Source organism: Chironomus tepperi, unplaced genomic scaffold, assembly GCF_022539635.2.
Source record: "Chironomus tepperi strain 1889 unplaced genomic scaffold, CSIRO-AGI_Ctep_v1 contig_337, whole genome shotgun sequence".
Classification (NCBI taxonomy): Eukaryota; Metazoa; Arthropoda; class Insecta; order Diptera; family Chironomidae; genus Chironomus; species Chironomus tepperi.
In genome coordinates this window covers 765,334-780,415 of record NW_027226459.1, presented here as the reverse complement: position 1 = coordinate 780,415, position 15,082 = coordinate 765,334, and the positions used below count along the sequence as shown (strand labels likewise).

The 15,082-nt window shown below is 35.8% G+C and overlaps 3 protein-coding genes across 4 annotated transcripts in view; all 3 read right to left on the bottom strand.

Moving 5' to 3' along the window:
* Positions 1-4,058, bottom strand: part of LOC139093699 (neural cell adhesion molecule 2-like) — a 79,081-nt gene extending 75,023 nt beyond the window's left edge. The window contains exon 1 of one of the 2 annotated variants that reach the window (XM_070644507.1): positions 3,593-4,058. The gene's annotated coding sequence lies outside the window, so the exon portion shown is untranslated. The remainder of the gene's footprint in view (positions 1-3,592) is intronic. The other variant, XM_070644506.1, reaches the window with a different exon arrangement.
* A 2,475-nt stretch (positions 4,059-6,533) lies between these two features.
* LOC139093705 (thioester-containing protein 1 allele R1-like) lies at positions 6,534-10,608 on the bottom strand. The gene is made up of 5 exons (XM_070644518.1): positions 9,979-10,608; positions 9,273-9,920; positions 7,738-8,986; positions 7,268-7,421; positions 6,534-7,211 (listed from the first exon to the last, which is right to left on the bottom strand). The coding sequence occupies exons 1-5, from the start codon at positions 10,212-10,214 to the stop codon at positions 7,099-7,101; spliced, it is 2,400 nt and encodes a 799-aa protein (XP_070500619.1). The 5' UTR covers positions 10,215-10,608; the 3' UTR covers positions 6,534-7,098.
* A 193-nt stretch (positions 10,609-10,801) lies between these two features.
* Positions 10,802-14,048, bottom strand: LOC139093756 (CD109 antigen-like). The gene is made up of 5 exons (XM_070644586.1): positions 13,747-14,048; positions 11,978-12,951; positions 11,483-11,576; positions 11,323-11,423; positions 10,802-11,141 (listed from the first exon to the last, which is right to left on the bottom strand). Exons 1-5 carry the CDS (start codon positions 14,002-14,004, stop codon positions 10,802-10,804), a joined length of 1,767 nt encoding a protein of 588 aa, XP_070500687.1. The 5' UTR covers positions 14,005-14,048.
* Positions 14,049-15,082: the final 1,034 nt, after the last annotated feature.

Below are 15,082 nucleotides of genomic sequence, written 5' to 3'. Positions count from 1 at the left end.
TCTCATCAGGAGTCAAGCATAAAACCCCAAAAATAAAAGTACTTTCTCATTTTCCATTAACATTCTACGCCTCCTTACTTCCCCTTACTGGATCACTTACTCAAAATATATGTGCTTTAATAATGCAGATGGTAAATCATTCTTGATAAAAAAAAATAAGAGAATGTACGAGAGTAAGTAAATTCTGTACTTTATGCTGAGTTGCTAAGTAGATTTTCATTTTTACCGGCAGAGAAGCACAGGATGTGTTTAGCAGACATAAGAAATAAAACGAAGGAACGAAAAAAAACACGGGTTTAATGAAATTCATTTTGAAAAGGATTCATCACTTTTCTTTCTATGCTTCTTTTCCATTCCTTTTTTTGCAAATTGCTGAATATTTTTTTTTTTGTTTCATTTCATTTGCTGACTTCAAGTGAACTTGATGAGCTACACAGTGAGAATTAAAATCGACTTGAAAGATTGTTTTTCTTTACTTTCTAACTCAGGAGCTGGCAGGCTGTGAGCTGTGGCACCAAAAATTCTTGGAAATGCTGTGTGCGGTTTCAGTCCCGGCCTACCAAAAAAAACTCTTGGAAATGCTATGAATCGTATGTCGTGAGTGATTTCGGTTCCAGCCTACCATTAAAGTGTGCCTAGGCACCCAAAATTCTTGTAAATGTACTGTGAACTATATGTCCTGGGTTATTTCAGTCTCGGCCTACCATCAATGTGTGCCGCGACACCAAAAATTCTACGAACCATATGTCGTGTGAGGTTACGGTCCCGGACTTATATCAAGGTGTGTCTCGGCCACCAAAAATTCTTGGAAATTCTACGAACCTTTTGTCTTGTGTGGTTTAGTTCCTGGCCTATCACCAAGGTGAGCCGCGGCACCAAAAAATTCTTAGAAATGTTACGAATCGTATGTCGTGTAACCCAGCGATAGAGCCAGCTTCAGATGACTCTTGTGGAAAGTCGTGGATCACAACTGATCTGCACGACCAGCGAAGTAAGTATGTCGTGTACGGTTTCAGTCCTGGCTTACTTGGCCTACCTGGCATCAAGGTGTGCCTCATGAAAAATAATAGGTTGCCCACCACTGTCCTCTAACTCCTTGTTTCTTTCTTCTATTTTTTTGTGCCAACAGTTTCAATGTGCATAGACATTTAATGGACGTATGAAGGCTGTAAGGTAAGGTAAGGCAAGGTAAACTTTATTTTTTTATTTACGTCTTCCTTTTTGTTGGTGGATTCTTTTTTCGTTAATAATAAAAGTTCCTTAGTTCACAACATGACTGTCTATCTATTATGGTTTACTAGTCTATTAATCAGATGTTATGCTTGTCTATTTGTGTATTTTACTATAACTTGTCTATTCATTCACTTGTAAAACTCATTGATTATTATTTTTTTTATTATTAAGTGCTAAGGGTTATTAAATTGACTCTTGGAAAAAAAGAGGTAAGTAGCTTCTACAACTGTTAATTTTCATTTGAATTATTCATTGCATGCATCGTTTAGTTGCTGCATTCAATTATAGTTTATTGCTATGAATGAAAGTGGAATGAAGTTGGAACATTTTAGAGTCGAAAGCTTGCTGTTTTAGGCTGTACCTTATAGTATGTCTAAGGCTGCAGGCCTGCAATTGTGGACGAACTCTAGCAATAAATGAATGGCCCTAGCTCTAATCAATCAATAAATCTGAATCTGTTCTAATAATTTGAGTAGCTTTCAAGTTCAAGTCTAGACCATTGGGAATTATGGAATATTATAATTTCTTAGCTGTCCCAGATTTGTGCAGTCAAACTCTAAGTGACACAATGTTTCACAAACAGTACAAATGAATCAATCGATGAACAATCCAGCTCCATGCCAGGGTCACGCTGACCTCTGGTACCATCGAATCTAAATCCGGCATCAAATCAGAATCGCACTGTAATAGTATTTTTGATCAATTAATCGATTTGTGCTGTTAAGGTAGAAGAGCATCAACTAGAAGGTGAGGTTAAGAATCACTGATCCAGGAGTAAAATGTCCTGATGATACATCAGTTGCCAACACAATAGCCAACAATGCTTTTCATCACAACCTTTAAATTCATCAAGTCACTTTCCAAACTGACCATCATCAACAACATCATCACTTCAACAATTCCCACCAAAACAAAATTACAAACTCGAAAATTAAGTCAAAGAAACTTTTAATACCGTCTACAAAATCAGTCAGCAACAAAATAAAAGCTGCATTTGATTTTCAATCCACAAATTACGCACAATTTTCACAAAAACTTTCTCTAGATAAACATCAACATAATATTATCTATCGCTTGCCCCTCACTCTCTTGAGAGAATAAGAAGAAGAGCTTAAAGGTCTGTTTTGAAATATGGCTTCTGTTATCTTCGATATTCAATTCCCATTTCTTTATAGAAGGTTAAATCAAAGTTTAATCAGGTGGAGCCTTTCCTTTCTTAATTCGCCTCCTTTTACACCTTTTTCCTGTTCGTTTTGTGTCTCTCAATTTGTGCCCGAGCAGCACAATGGGGGGAATTTTTAATCTTCGGATGAGGAATAATCAGCCGGTTTTTTTCTGAATTGGACTACTCTGATTCCAGACGAAATTTGCAGAAATTCGACCTCAAGCCAAATTCGAGTATCTAGTCCCAGACCAGCGTGACTCTGACACGAGTGTAAATTTGATGAAATCCGGTCTTAGGTCAGAGTCAAGTCAAGTAGGGACAGGATTTTTTATGATCGAATATCCAGCCTAAAACCAGCGTGACTTTGATCCTAGGCCAAACTTGAAGAAATCCGGCTTCAAGCCAGATTTTTTTCAGGCCGCATATCTAGCCCAGACTAGCATGACCCCAGGCTAAATTGGATGAAATTCGGCCTACAAATCAGAGTCAAGTAAACTTGACTTGGGACAGGATTTTTTTTACCATCACTAAGTAATCAACTTTCCACGTTAATCAATCAAATATCCGTTCCAAAACCGGCATAACTGGGACTTGGTACCGAATTCGACTTAAATGACACCATGCCAAAGTCACGCGAGCCTGGTATCGGAATTTGAATCGATTAACCGACTTGTGTTATTAGGATTGGCTTTTAAGGTCATGAATTGCCGTCAATGAAGCTTTTCAGCAACTAAATCATACTACTCGGGATGAGGAATCAAATGTCAAATTTTTGAATCAAATGATCCCAATCGATTCTATTTAGTAAGCAAGTCCCAATTACTAAATTATGCTGCTCGGGATGAGGAATCAAAAGCTAAATTTTAAAGTCAATGAGATCGATGCCGAGACGAATCGAAATTTGCCTCTAATCGATATTGTTTATTTATAGCCCTAATGATTAAACTATGCTACTCGGGACCAGGAATCAAATGCCAAATTTCAGGGTCAAATAATCTCAATCGATGCCGTTTATTAAGCAACAACAAACAATAATTCATAAAATTTTTAGTAGAGTGGGGTAGGCAGTACAATAAAAGAAATTTTATAATATTTTCAGATAAAAATGGATAAAATGCCATTTACTGCTATTTTTCAATCAATCACAATGGGTAGAGCAAAAAAGTACAAAAAAAATAAATAAACGAGAGATACTCGAAGCGTGATGCTTTATCTCATCTCGTTAAATTCATACAATTTCATTTTTTTTTATTTTTTGTGTCTGCCTCCTCTCATCTGACACTGTGCGGCAATTGTTGTTTTTTTCACATTTATTTCGATTTGTATTCCTTAAATGTCCTTATTTTCACTGTTATTGCTCACGCAATTAAATTTTTCTTATTTTTGACACTTTAAATAGACACAAATTGATCGATTCCTAATTCTTCACTTGTTATGCTTAATATCATGTCTTTAAAATTGTTCCAATAATAATTTATTGTTGATTGACAGTTCTTTATGATTTATATCCGTTTATGTACTAAACTATATGTTCAGCTTTAAAAAAAAAAGTTTTTTTTTTCTCTCCTTTATGCTGCACATAATATTTTTTTTGTGTATACACATCTACTCCTTTGTTTATTTTTCCAAAACTCTTTTGATAAATTTTGCGTGCTTTAAATTCAAGACTTCGGTAAAAACTAAAATTGAGGAAAAATTTTACTTCCAACATGACGGAAATGTACGAGTGATGACGAAATAAATTATTTTGTGGGGATTATCCAATAGAAAATGTTGGAAGTCGGTGAGGAAAATTTGTAATGTGGTTTTCAATGTTTGTTGTTTTTCGTCCTTGTTTCGAATGTTTTTGGATGTTTTATTGTTGATTGTTGTACGGACACTGTCAAATTTAATGTTTTTGAAGGATGTTTTGAGGATTTTTGATGTTGAATGCTTTGAAATTTTGTTGTTGAACATGGAAACATCCTCAATTTTTGTAAACTAAATGTCTTGAATCATGCAAAATTCAATAATTAAGCTTGACTTTAAGTTTTGAGCTTGAAGTCGACTTGAATTTTGTATAGAAAAATTAACTTGAATCGACTCAAGTTCATACAAAATTCAAGTGGAATACAAAGCTTTTGTTTTAGTCGAAGCAACTCTTAGAAGTGTCTTAATATATACTCTTGAGGTCGTCCTATCCTTAATCCTTATCCATACTCCATCACATATTTTTGGGTCACTGCACAACCTGGTGGTAAGCCAAGTCCGAAACCGCACACCCTCATGCAGCTTAATGGACAATTTTGTACCGCAGTTTACTGGTTGCTCACCATTGCTCTAGAATATTCTTAACCAGAGCCACTAAACATTCTTTGGAAGCTAAGATTCTGGAAAATTCTGGAAACACAATGATAAGGATGAGGATTGTGTCGGATTGGAGTTTTATCTCAAAAAACACAAGCTCCTAGTGACACAAATGAAGAAGGCTCAGTCACGGCAATCTCAAAAGCTTCGCTAGATCTCTGTTATTAACACCAAATAGAAACATGGATTCGGAAGCTATTCGAACGCCTAATGATGGAGGCTTCTATTTGGTATTGATAAAAGAGGTTAAGTGGAACCATAAAGCTCCATGACGAAGAATTCTTCACTTGTGTAGCTCGGATGGAATACAAAACCAACAAGATTCCCTTGAATTAATTCATTCAAAAACCAAACAGCATTCCCAAAACCAAAAATAATGTCATCATCATCAGCTCAATTAATTGAGACATTTTTCCCAAAAAAAAAGTCACATTTAGCATCATACGCATTAAAAATCATCAACAATTTCACTTTACGTACATCAATTGAGTGATTTTTTTCAATCTAAAACTTTTATTATGAGTAAAATGAAGAGAAATAATTCGCGTGAATTGCTTTCAATTAAAAAACTTTTCATCACATCATTTTTCAGCGATTAAAATTAATTAAGACGAGAATTTAATTTGCCATGAATATAGATGTGGATGTTAAACATTAAATAGACTGTACAAGCTTGAACAACAACTAATTGACATTACTAATTAATTTTTAATCGACATTTTTTTTTGTTGTTTGTTGTACGTTTATGTTAGCATATGTAGAGTAAATAATTAATGAAAGCTTTATGGCCGACAAAGAACTTTCATGTATGTACATAACATGATGAGCATTTTATTATTTGTGAAGAGGTGGAATGGAATATTTTGGGAGTGTTTATGATAAAATAGTGGGTTTAATAGTAAAGTCTATAGAATTTTACCTCCTTACTTACTTTGCTGTTCGTGTAGATCGATTATGATCCATGGTATCTTCAGATGTAGCCTGAAACTAGTCCTATTGATGGCAACCGCTTTTCAATCTCCAGCTGCTTAGAGGTTAGATTCTCAATTTGAGACATTACTGTCTGTACTGCAAAAGTAGTCCTAGATCATCAGCGTTTGAAAACATTCCAGTCTCGAACCTTCATCGCTTGGTCTGTATCTGGCAATGAAATTACTAAAGGAGGCAATGGGCTGCATTTTCAAAACATTCCAAGTTTGTAATCCATCAACGCTTGATCGGCGTATAATGGGATATCTGGCTACAAAACCACTACAACCGACAGACAAAGAGTATGCTCTCAAGAACAGCTGATATATACGTCCATCGGAGGATGTAAATAAGTAAGCAAGAAGCCTGACATCTTCATCTAACTTCCTACAAGTCATATACATCGCAATTCCAACACATCACTTCATGAGCAATTTAAATTAATGAAATCGCACATCCAAATCGCATTTCAATCACTCTTACCGATCATTATGCTGAATTATCAACTTAATATTCATAAGTAACTGTTACATTCCATCCAAAATAATATCCAGACACAGGAAATATTCATCGATTATGAAATATTCATTCATGATCGTAACGATTTATTACATGATTACCTTTTTTGACATTCATATCCATCCAAATGTTTTATATATACATAAATAGGATAAGTTTCCATTCGAAATGACATCTGACGGATATAATTTATTCATTATTACAACTTGTTGCATTTACTCTCTTTGCATAAATATTTATGGAATTTTTTTCCTTTTTTTTGTGTCGCATTATCTGGAAATAAAGGCGCAATTATTCACACTAAACTTGCAAATCTATCCGATTTATTATTTTTTATTTTAATTTGATGAGATTTTTAATAAAATTTATGGCTACGGCTCTTATAAATGACTTTTGTCATGCGATGGGTGTTGTACTTATTTACATAGTAAGGATTGAGAGCTTTCAAACTGTTTTAAAAGGAAATTGGAAGGGTTTGATTGGAATTTGGGGTTGTAATTAACACATAGAGACAGGACGAGTAGATCTCGAGAAGCACAAGTCGGTTAATCGATAAAAAATCCTGAACCAGGTCTAGGCAGCAAAAAAGCGGCAATGGTCAAGTGGTTAGAGCGTTGGACCAGCAGTAGGTCTGCATGACACTGGCATGACCAAGCAACATGCCAACACTCGCATGACCCGGCAACATGCCAGCACTGGAACGATCCGACAACATGCCAGTTCCACGTCGACCTGCTCCCAGATTTTTGAACGATTAAGTAATTTGTGCTGTTCGAAGACATTAAACTAATACAAAATCGTCACAATCCTGTTCACAATCCACCATTGAAGCTTAATTGATGACGACCTTCCAGAACTTCCATCTCTTAATTGGGATAAACAACTGGAGATTCACATGCATCTAAACAGTCATCATCGTCTTCACAAATGTCGCAAAATGAAATCTCAGGTGGACTATAGGATGCATGAGCTCGGCGTGCTGAAAATGATAAAAATTCAATAAACTCCAAAAAGTTTGCCAACTTTTGAACTTACAGTTGTCGTAATAATCATAGATGACAACAGATGCCGGCTTCTGTTTGGCCACTGAATGGATTCTAAAAGCTTTGAATTCCGGACAGACTTCATTAGAGTCGATATCATCGAAATAAACCATCATAACTGTATCTGCGTGTTTAGTTTCTACTCTCTGCAAAGAAAATTGACAGTTTGGCAATGGAATTTGGTTATAGGTCCGAACAGCACAACGTGATCAGTAGGGGAACGCTAGGATGTCGTGTTAACGGTGGACGTGACGCATTGTACTGCTTGAGAGACACTGTAATGCAGTGTTGTCCAAAGCCACGGCACACCTAGGTGGTCAGCCTCGATCAAGGCTTTAGTGTATCACGACATACTATGACAGTGCTTGACACAGTTTGGACAACACTGCTGTACTGTAAAATATTTGAAGGAACACCAAAATAGCTAAAATATCCAATATCAATTTCTAATCTAAATCTTACCTTAACCTTCTCAGTCTTCAATAACTCATTTGTGTTGCCAGTCTCAAATGCAAATCCGCTTGGTAAAGTAACTTCCATTATTGCCATATTTGATCGTTCCACTTTTGGTTCAGGAACAAACTTTGTACAGACATTCAAGTTTAAGAACTTCTTGTTAGACTTCGAACTAACTTCAGGCTTCAAGCTAAATCGAGGTTGTTTTTCAGCTTCTAATAAATTGTATTTGTATGAAATTTGAAGGATACTGAAGCCAACTCCAACAGCTGTAATTTTAAAGTGTCTTGCATCTGATGGAAGTGGATGTTTATGCAGAACCAATGAATTGTCTGAATTAATATGAAATCTTATTAAGCTTGAGTTTTCAGGCTTTACAAAAATTTTCATGTCGATATTTGCTGTATAGATCTTTACAGCAAATTGAGCCAATGCCTGTAGACCAACGACTGTATCTTGAGTGGATTGAAATCCACCATTTTTATTCCTTTGAGTTACTAACCATTTCATTATTGGAATTGCTTCTTTAATTTGATTGCCTTCAAGAAATGCCAGCATTGCGTATGCAGACATTTCAGTACTGATTGAATTTGGGTAGATCCCGGAATCATCTCCATCCTTTTTCCAGTGCCTCAATCCATTAGCATTTACAGATCTCCTTTTTAATTTTTCAAGAATTTCGTCCTTAACTGGATGTTGAGCCAGCTGCAATGCATAACTTACAATAGCCAATGAGTAATTGTCTTCAATTTGGTCAAGATTCTGTGCTAAATAATCCATAGCTTTCTGTATTGTGCCTTTAAATTTATTCCTATGTTGCTTCACTTCCAAAAGTGTTACTAAAGTATAAGCTGTTAATGCGACTCCTTTAGACAGTCCACCTTGGATGTCATGATGAATTACTGTTCCAACTTCCGGAAAGCTTCCGTCAGCAGCTTGAATATTTTTCAAGAAGCTTAAAGCTTCATAAATCTCCTTTTCATCAATATCGATATATTTAGATGCTTGATCATAAGTTTTAGCAACAAAAGCAGTCAGCCATGTTGATCCTGATTTGTCACTTTTTCCAAATGCACTGTAGGAACCGTCATCATGCTTATATTTCAATTCATTCTGATATCCACTTTCAATGTACTTTTTGGCTTTTTCATAAATCTTTGGAGTTCGTTTATTGATGCTTGTTAGATAATCAAGTGCTAAGATGTTTGGGACAAATTTCAGCATATTCTGTTCGCCGCAGCCTGTTGGAAGTTTTCTGGAAATAAATAATAAATGTTTATTCTTTGAAGTTAGAAAACAGACTATGGAGGGGTGAGCAACTATGAAAAGGGGAAAATCAACTTGGAAACATAATTTGAATATTAAATGACGGTTGAAAAATTCAGGAATCATTTAAAGACCTGCATGACTCTGAAATTGTGTCAAGTGAAAACCGAATACAGCAACAATCCAGATTCAAGCCAGCATGATGCTGGATGTTGGATCGATTAACCGACTTATGATATTCAGAGTCAGTTCATTCATCATTGACCTTAACTTACATCAATTGATCCAAATTCTCAATTGTTGCTCCCATAACGTCACCAAAAACAGACACCTCAATTTTTGTTGAATCTGGAACTGCTTCTTGTGGAATAACAATATCAAATTCTTTGCTGAACTCCTTTCCTTTAACCAAACCAACCAGTACAGCTTCATTAAAGTATTGAGTCACACCTTCAGGTTCAACTTTTAACTGTCTTTCAAGTCCATCGCCAGCCATTTGAGCTACAGCGGTGATTTTAATTGTAATAAATCCGGATCTTAATGGACGGATTATGAACGGAATTGATGCTCCTTCATATGATTTAATCACAATTTCCTTCTTCTTTTCTGTTGGAACTTCCCTTTTTGATCTTTCGTTCGTATCCTCAGCATCAACAAACTCAAATTCTTGATTATTATTGAAAAGAGTCACAACTGCTGTTTGGTCAGATTCTAAGTAATTATAGACTATAATTGGAATGGAAACGACCTCTCCACGTTTAACTGAATATGGAAGGTTTACAGTAACAAAAAATGGTAGGAAGACATTAAGCTTTGATGGTTGTTTGGTCAATCCAAGTCCATATTCTGAGTCAATTGAGAATCCCGTGATTATCCATGATGTTATTGTATCTGGAACTATTTTGGTGATTTCTTTTGTGGCACTAGAATATAACAGAATTAATTATCGGTTGAATCCTACATTAAAGGAAGTCAATTCACCTTGAGTCCAATTGAAAGCTATTAAATATCCAAGTTTCAGGAAAATTCTTTCGAATTTTAACATTTTCATTACTTTTTGGTACGTTGTTGTTAATTGATAAAGGTTCGGGTGGTCCGTCTGATACTCTATAATCTATCGTATAAGCTTGTTTTGCATTTGTCAAAATCACAGCACCAACTTTCTCATAAACTGAATATTGTCCATACTCATCGAGATTCCTAAAAATTGTATCCATCTCAATGTCATTTCCACTTTTAAGCAGCAAAACACTTTGATCGATTCCTAAAAGTCCAACATAGGAATTTGGTTGTGCATTTATCGATAAAGTCACATTGTCTCCTGGCTTCGAGGTGTTTGTGGAGAGTTTCAAGTTAACCTGAAATAATCATGAATTTGTACTAAATTGACTACAACAGGATCAAGTGCTGGGGCCGGTATCTACCAAAGGTACTCTACCTTAAATGCGTAGGTAGGCGTTGCCATCTAATCAATTCGTACCCCAGTCCTATGTGACTCTACCCTAGATACCTTATCCTGAATACCCTTTTAGGATAAGATACCTACCTAGGGTAAGGTAGAGTAGCATAGTGTAGGATATCCCAAGAAAGGTAAGATATCCTAAATACCCTACTCAACCTTATCTTAGATACCTTATAGCTAGGGCAAACATAAAGTAAGTACTTTACTCTATGATAGTCATACCTACTCGGGTAGAGTAAGGTTTTCCGAGTAGGATATCCATAGAGGCTAAGGTAGAGTATCCAGCGTAGTGTAGGATATCCCAGGTAAGTTTAGAAACCAGAGTAGATGACTTGGATAGTCCTACCAGCACGTATAAGGTAGAGCATCCTGGGTGGAAAATAGCTCCTGCTCAGAATAGACATTCATGTATAGACTTACAAAATTTGGCAACTCTCTGTCAAACGGAACCTCTAAAGTATTTGATATATGCTTTCCATTTTCAGATACGAAATAAATTATAATTAAGGATGTTGGTGCCATGGATTTTTGTGGCATAAAATCCAGAATGATATCCTTTGTTGTTTTAAATTTGATCGTTTTTGTTTGGATTAAATTTGCTCGTGCAATGACTTGATATGTAAGCTGATCCATGTTATGTTTTGAAGTAACTTTTATGGATATAGTTTTATTCAGCGTCGGTCTGGAAGGAAGTGATGGACATATGAGTTTAACATAGATCAAGTCTGCCGGAGAGCACACGATGTAGAGGCTGAACATCTAGTCCCTGATCATCTTGACTCTAGAGACCGGAGAATTTTATCGAATCTGGTTTAGGAACAGAGTCATGTGCTGTGTGCCTTCCGGCTTTTAAAATATCTCACCTTTCAGTCATCAAACTGACTTGCATATCATCATCTGTCTCTTCGAATTCCACAGGAGAAATAAAACTCAATGTTTTGTCTTCATTGTCTAAATATTGTGCCTTAAATGGGAAATAAAATTGTATTATTTGTTGATATTTTCATTTATTTAATACTTTACCTCCAAACGTATATAAAGTAAGTTCTCATATGTCTTTACATCAAACTGAGTTCGGCCGTTTAACAGATATCCAACCATTATCTTGCTGTGGAACCTTTAAATGAGAGATAAGTAATAAGTTTTAGCAGTGGTGGACAATCTGTGTGTCGTGGTTCTCAAAAAATTTGGTGTGCCATGAAACTTGTGCGGTTTTAGTCGAGACTTCCTACCAAAGTGTGCTGCGATTAATTAAAGGTTGTCCACCACTGTTGGACCTTTATGCTACGTTACACCTTAGTTGTATGCCTCGACCAAAACCGCACACTGCAAACGGTTCATGGACTATGGTAACTAGTGTACCGAGACACACAGGTTGTGCACCACTTTTGAACCTTTGTGCCGCGGCACACCTTAGTTGTAAGCCACGACCAAAACAGCACACTACGTACGGTTAATGGAATTTCCGTAACTAGTGTGCCGCGACACACAGGTTGCCAATCACTGTTCATAGCTTACATATAATTACTTGGTGTAAATTCCCATGTCCCATTCTCAGGATGACTTTCTTGCAACATGTTATAATAATAAATTACTTTAAGTACGACAGGGCTATACTTATCAGTAACTGGAATATTTCTATCATGAAGATTTACATGAACTGTGGCTGATATGAGCTCATTAGGTTTAAACAGTTTACGATCGACTTGCACTTTTAGGTTGTAAGGAGTTTTATGGACTGTAACATCAGTTTTAGCAGTTGCTGTTATTCCACTCAACTCATCGACAAATGTAACATTTAAAAGACAATTGAAGGAACGCGATAGGAATGCATTGGAATCAACACCAAAGTCATCTTTCAAGCTGAATTCAATAAACTTTTTGCCATCAATTTTGATACTTTTCATGACTTTATGCTTAAATGATTTGTTATGTCTCGCCGAGCCATAATTTGAATACAGCATAGCCGTTACTGTTGCATTTCCTTTTGCAACTTTACCAAACGTATACTTAGCATCAATTCCAGCATAAATCATGTCATCTTTAAGATTTGCAACTGGATTTACATCCAAAATTAATTCAAATGTTGGCAAGACATATTCATCGACATCAAATGTCTTTATGGTTAGTTCCTCATCATCTACCTTAGTATTAATCTTCCATTGACCTAAAACTGGAGAGTCTGACAGCAAAAATTCATTTTGATAAACTCCACTTGTGAATTTGTTCCTTAAATTTTGATATTGTTTGACACGATTATCAGCACCATCAGTGATGAAGATGTCAACTGACTCAAAATTGCATGGCTTTGTGTCTTCATCAATTACAATAACTCGAAACTTGACTGTATCTGATGGCTTATAGATACTTTTATCTGTCTGTATCAATATTGAGCATGTCTTCATAATGCTATTGATAATTCCAAATGAAGGAAGACGTCCTGTGTTGGTTTTGACTGTCATTTTGTAGTAGCCTGCTGATTGATTGTTAATCTGTTGGAAAATAAGGATATGGATATTATTTAGTATTCCGGTAAGGGACATGGCTTAGAAATAGCAGACATTCGGGTTCCAGGTCGACGTAACCCTGACTTGAGATCGAGTTTCATTGAATATGGTCTGAGGCTAGAGTTACTGTGGCTTAAGACTGGATTTACGATTATTCTTAAGTCGGACCCGATCGGCTTATACTGAAATTTTGTCACAACGGCGACTAGGCTGAATACTTGGAACTTGGCAGTATACTTAGCATCAAGTGGCATCCACTTGGCAAATCCAGTTGTTTTCGCCAAGTGGCTGCCACTTTTGGTTCTAAGTACTGACCACCAGCTCACCATCCTATGTCTATCCTGAGTACGCCCTTTGTGGTGGCCAGAATGCATTATATGCCAAGATTATAATTAGACATACGATCATCTTACACAGTCTGATATGTTTCACTCAGAAATGAGTAATTCTATAGTCAATGGAAACTTATTACTATGGGAATTCCGAAAAATTAAGGTTGAATTTATTGGGAAAATCCAGGTGATATGTTTACAAGACGGCCAATGCATATTAATGACGATGTTGGGTATTTCTTCCCAATCGGCACATATTGAAATGTTGCAATCATGGCGGCGAAGCTGGAGCATACTTAGAACTGGCTGTCACTTGGTTCTAAGTATACTGCAATCATGTAGCCGTGCTGGCAACATTTCAATATGTACCGATCGGGTTTGGATCATCTTTTCAAAATTTCATCATATCAGTCCACACAATTTGTTCAAATTCCTGGAACATACTCACATTAAACTCAATCTCCTTCACTCCACTTCCATTCAAAGTCACATTTTGTGTAACTTTATGCTCATCATATCGATTTAATTTCTCAATTCCAATTTGAAGAATTGTTTCTTGTTCATATCCTTGATATGTAACGGATACACGATATGGCTTATGATTTTTTATCACATTACTTCCAATAACTGTGTAATATCCTTTACGATCACAGTAAACATTCAAAAAGTTTGCAAAAAATAATAAAATAATTAAAATTTTATTCATTCTGTTAAGTCACAGAACTTGATTATTTAGTGTGGTTAATTCTGATGATGAGCGAAGACTGAGCAGAATATGCAACTTGTTTTATAATAATATCAAGTCATCAAACTCTGCGGATGTAAATAATATGAGATTGAAAAGAGAAAAAAGTGTGAAGCACAATTAAGTAAGAAGAATTTAAGATTTATCAACCGGAGAGGACTGAAAGTAGACAAGGTAAGGAATTAACAATGATTAGCAGTTCTGCCACAAAACTTGCACAGCTCCTGATTGGCACATATTTGAAATGTTGCCACCACGGCGACGAGCTGTGGTTGAAAGTTAGAACAACCGGAGTTGCCAAATGGCTAATCCGGTTGTATCCTGCCGCCTCGTCACCGTAGTGGCAACATTTCAAAGTGTGCCGATCGGGGTTATTATCGTTGTATTGGAGTGACCCAATTCAAGTGACCAAGTGACACAAATTCCAATAGTTCGTGTATTTGGCACTGACAATTCTTAAATCCTACGAATTTATCATCCCTGGAAGATTTCACTCAACAATTCTATATCTAGCATTAATAAGCAAGTCAATCCACAGTTTCATAACTGTAAAATTGACTGAAGCAGTTCTGCTTTATCATTGATAATTATTCGAAAATTTAATTGATAAATTTAATTCCGAATTATTTCAATTAAGTGATCTTAGATGGCGTTGAAGTCAGTTAGAGGTAAAATTTTTGAAATAATCTTAACGTATAATGAGAATTTGAAAATATCAGTCATTCAAATTATTGCAATAACACGCTAAGTTGAAATTTTTTAGACGAATTTACATTTTGTTGATTTCTGATGGATATTTAAAGGATTTTGAGTGAGTTTATGGTTTGTGCAATAAGATTAATCGATAAAACATCAAATAGTGTCAATACCTTATGCAATAACTTCAAAAATCGCCATAAAACAGCAAAATAAATCAAAAATCCGTTCAACTATTCAGAAATTCACTGTTCAATTCAGTTCAGTTCAAAATCGTAAAATCCTCTTTTTATACGTAATTAAAGGATAACAGTTGGTTCTTCCTGCAGAATTTTCATTAAAA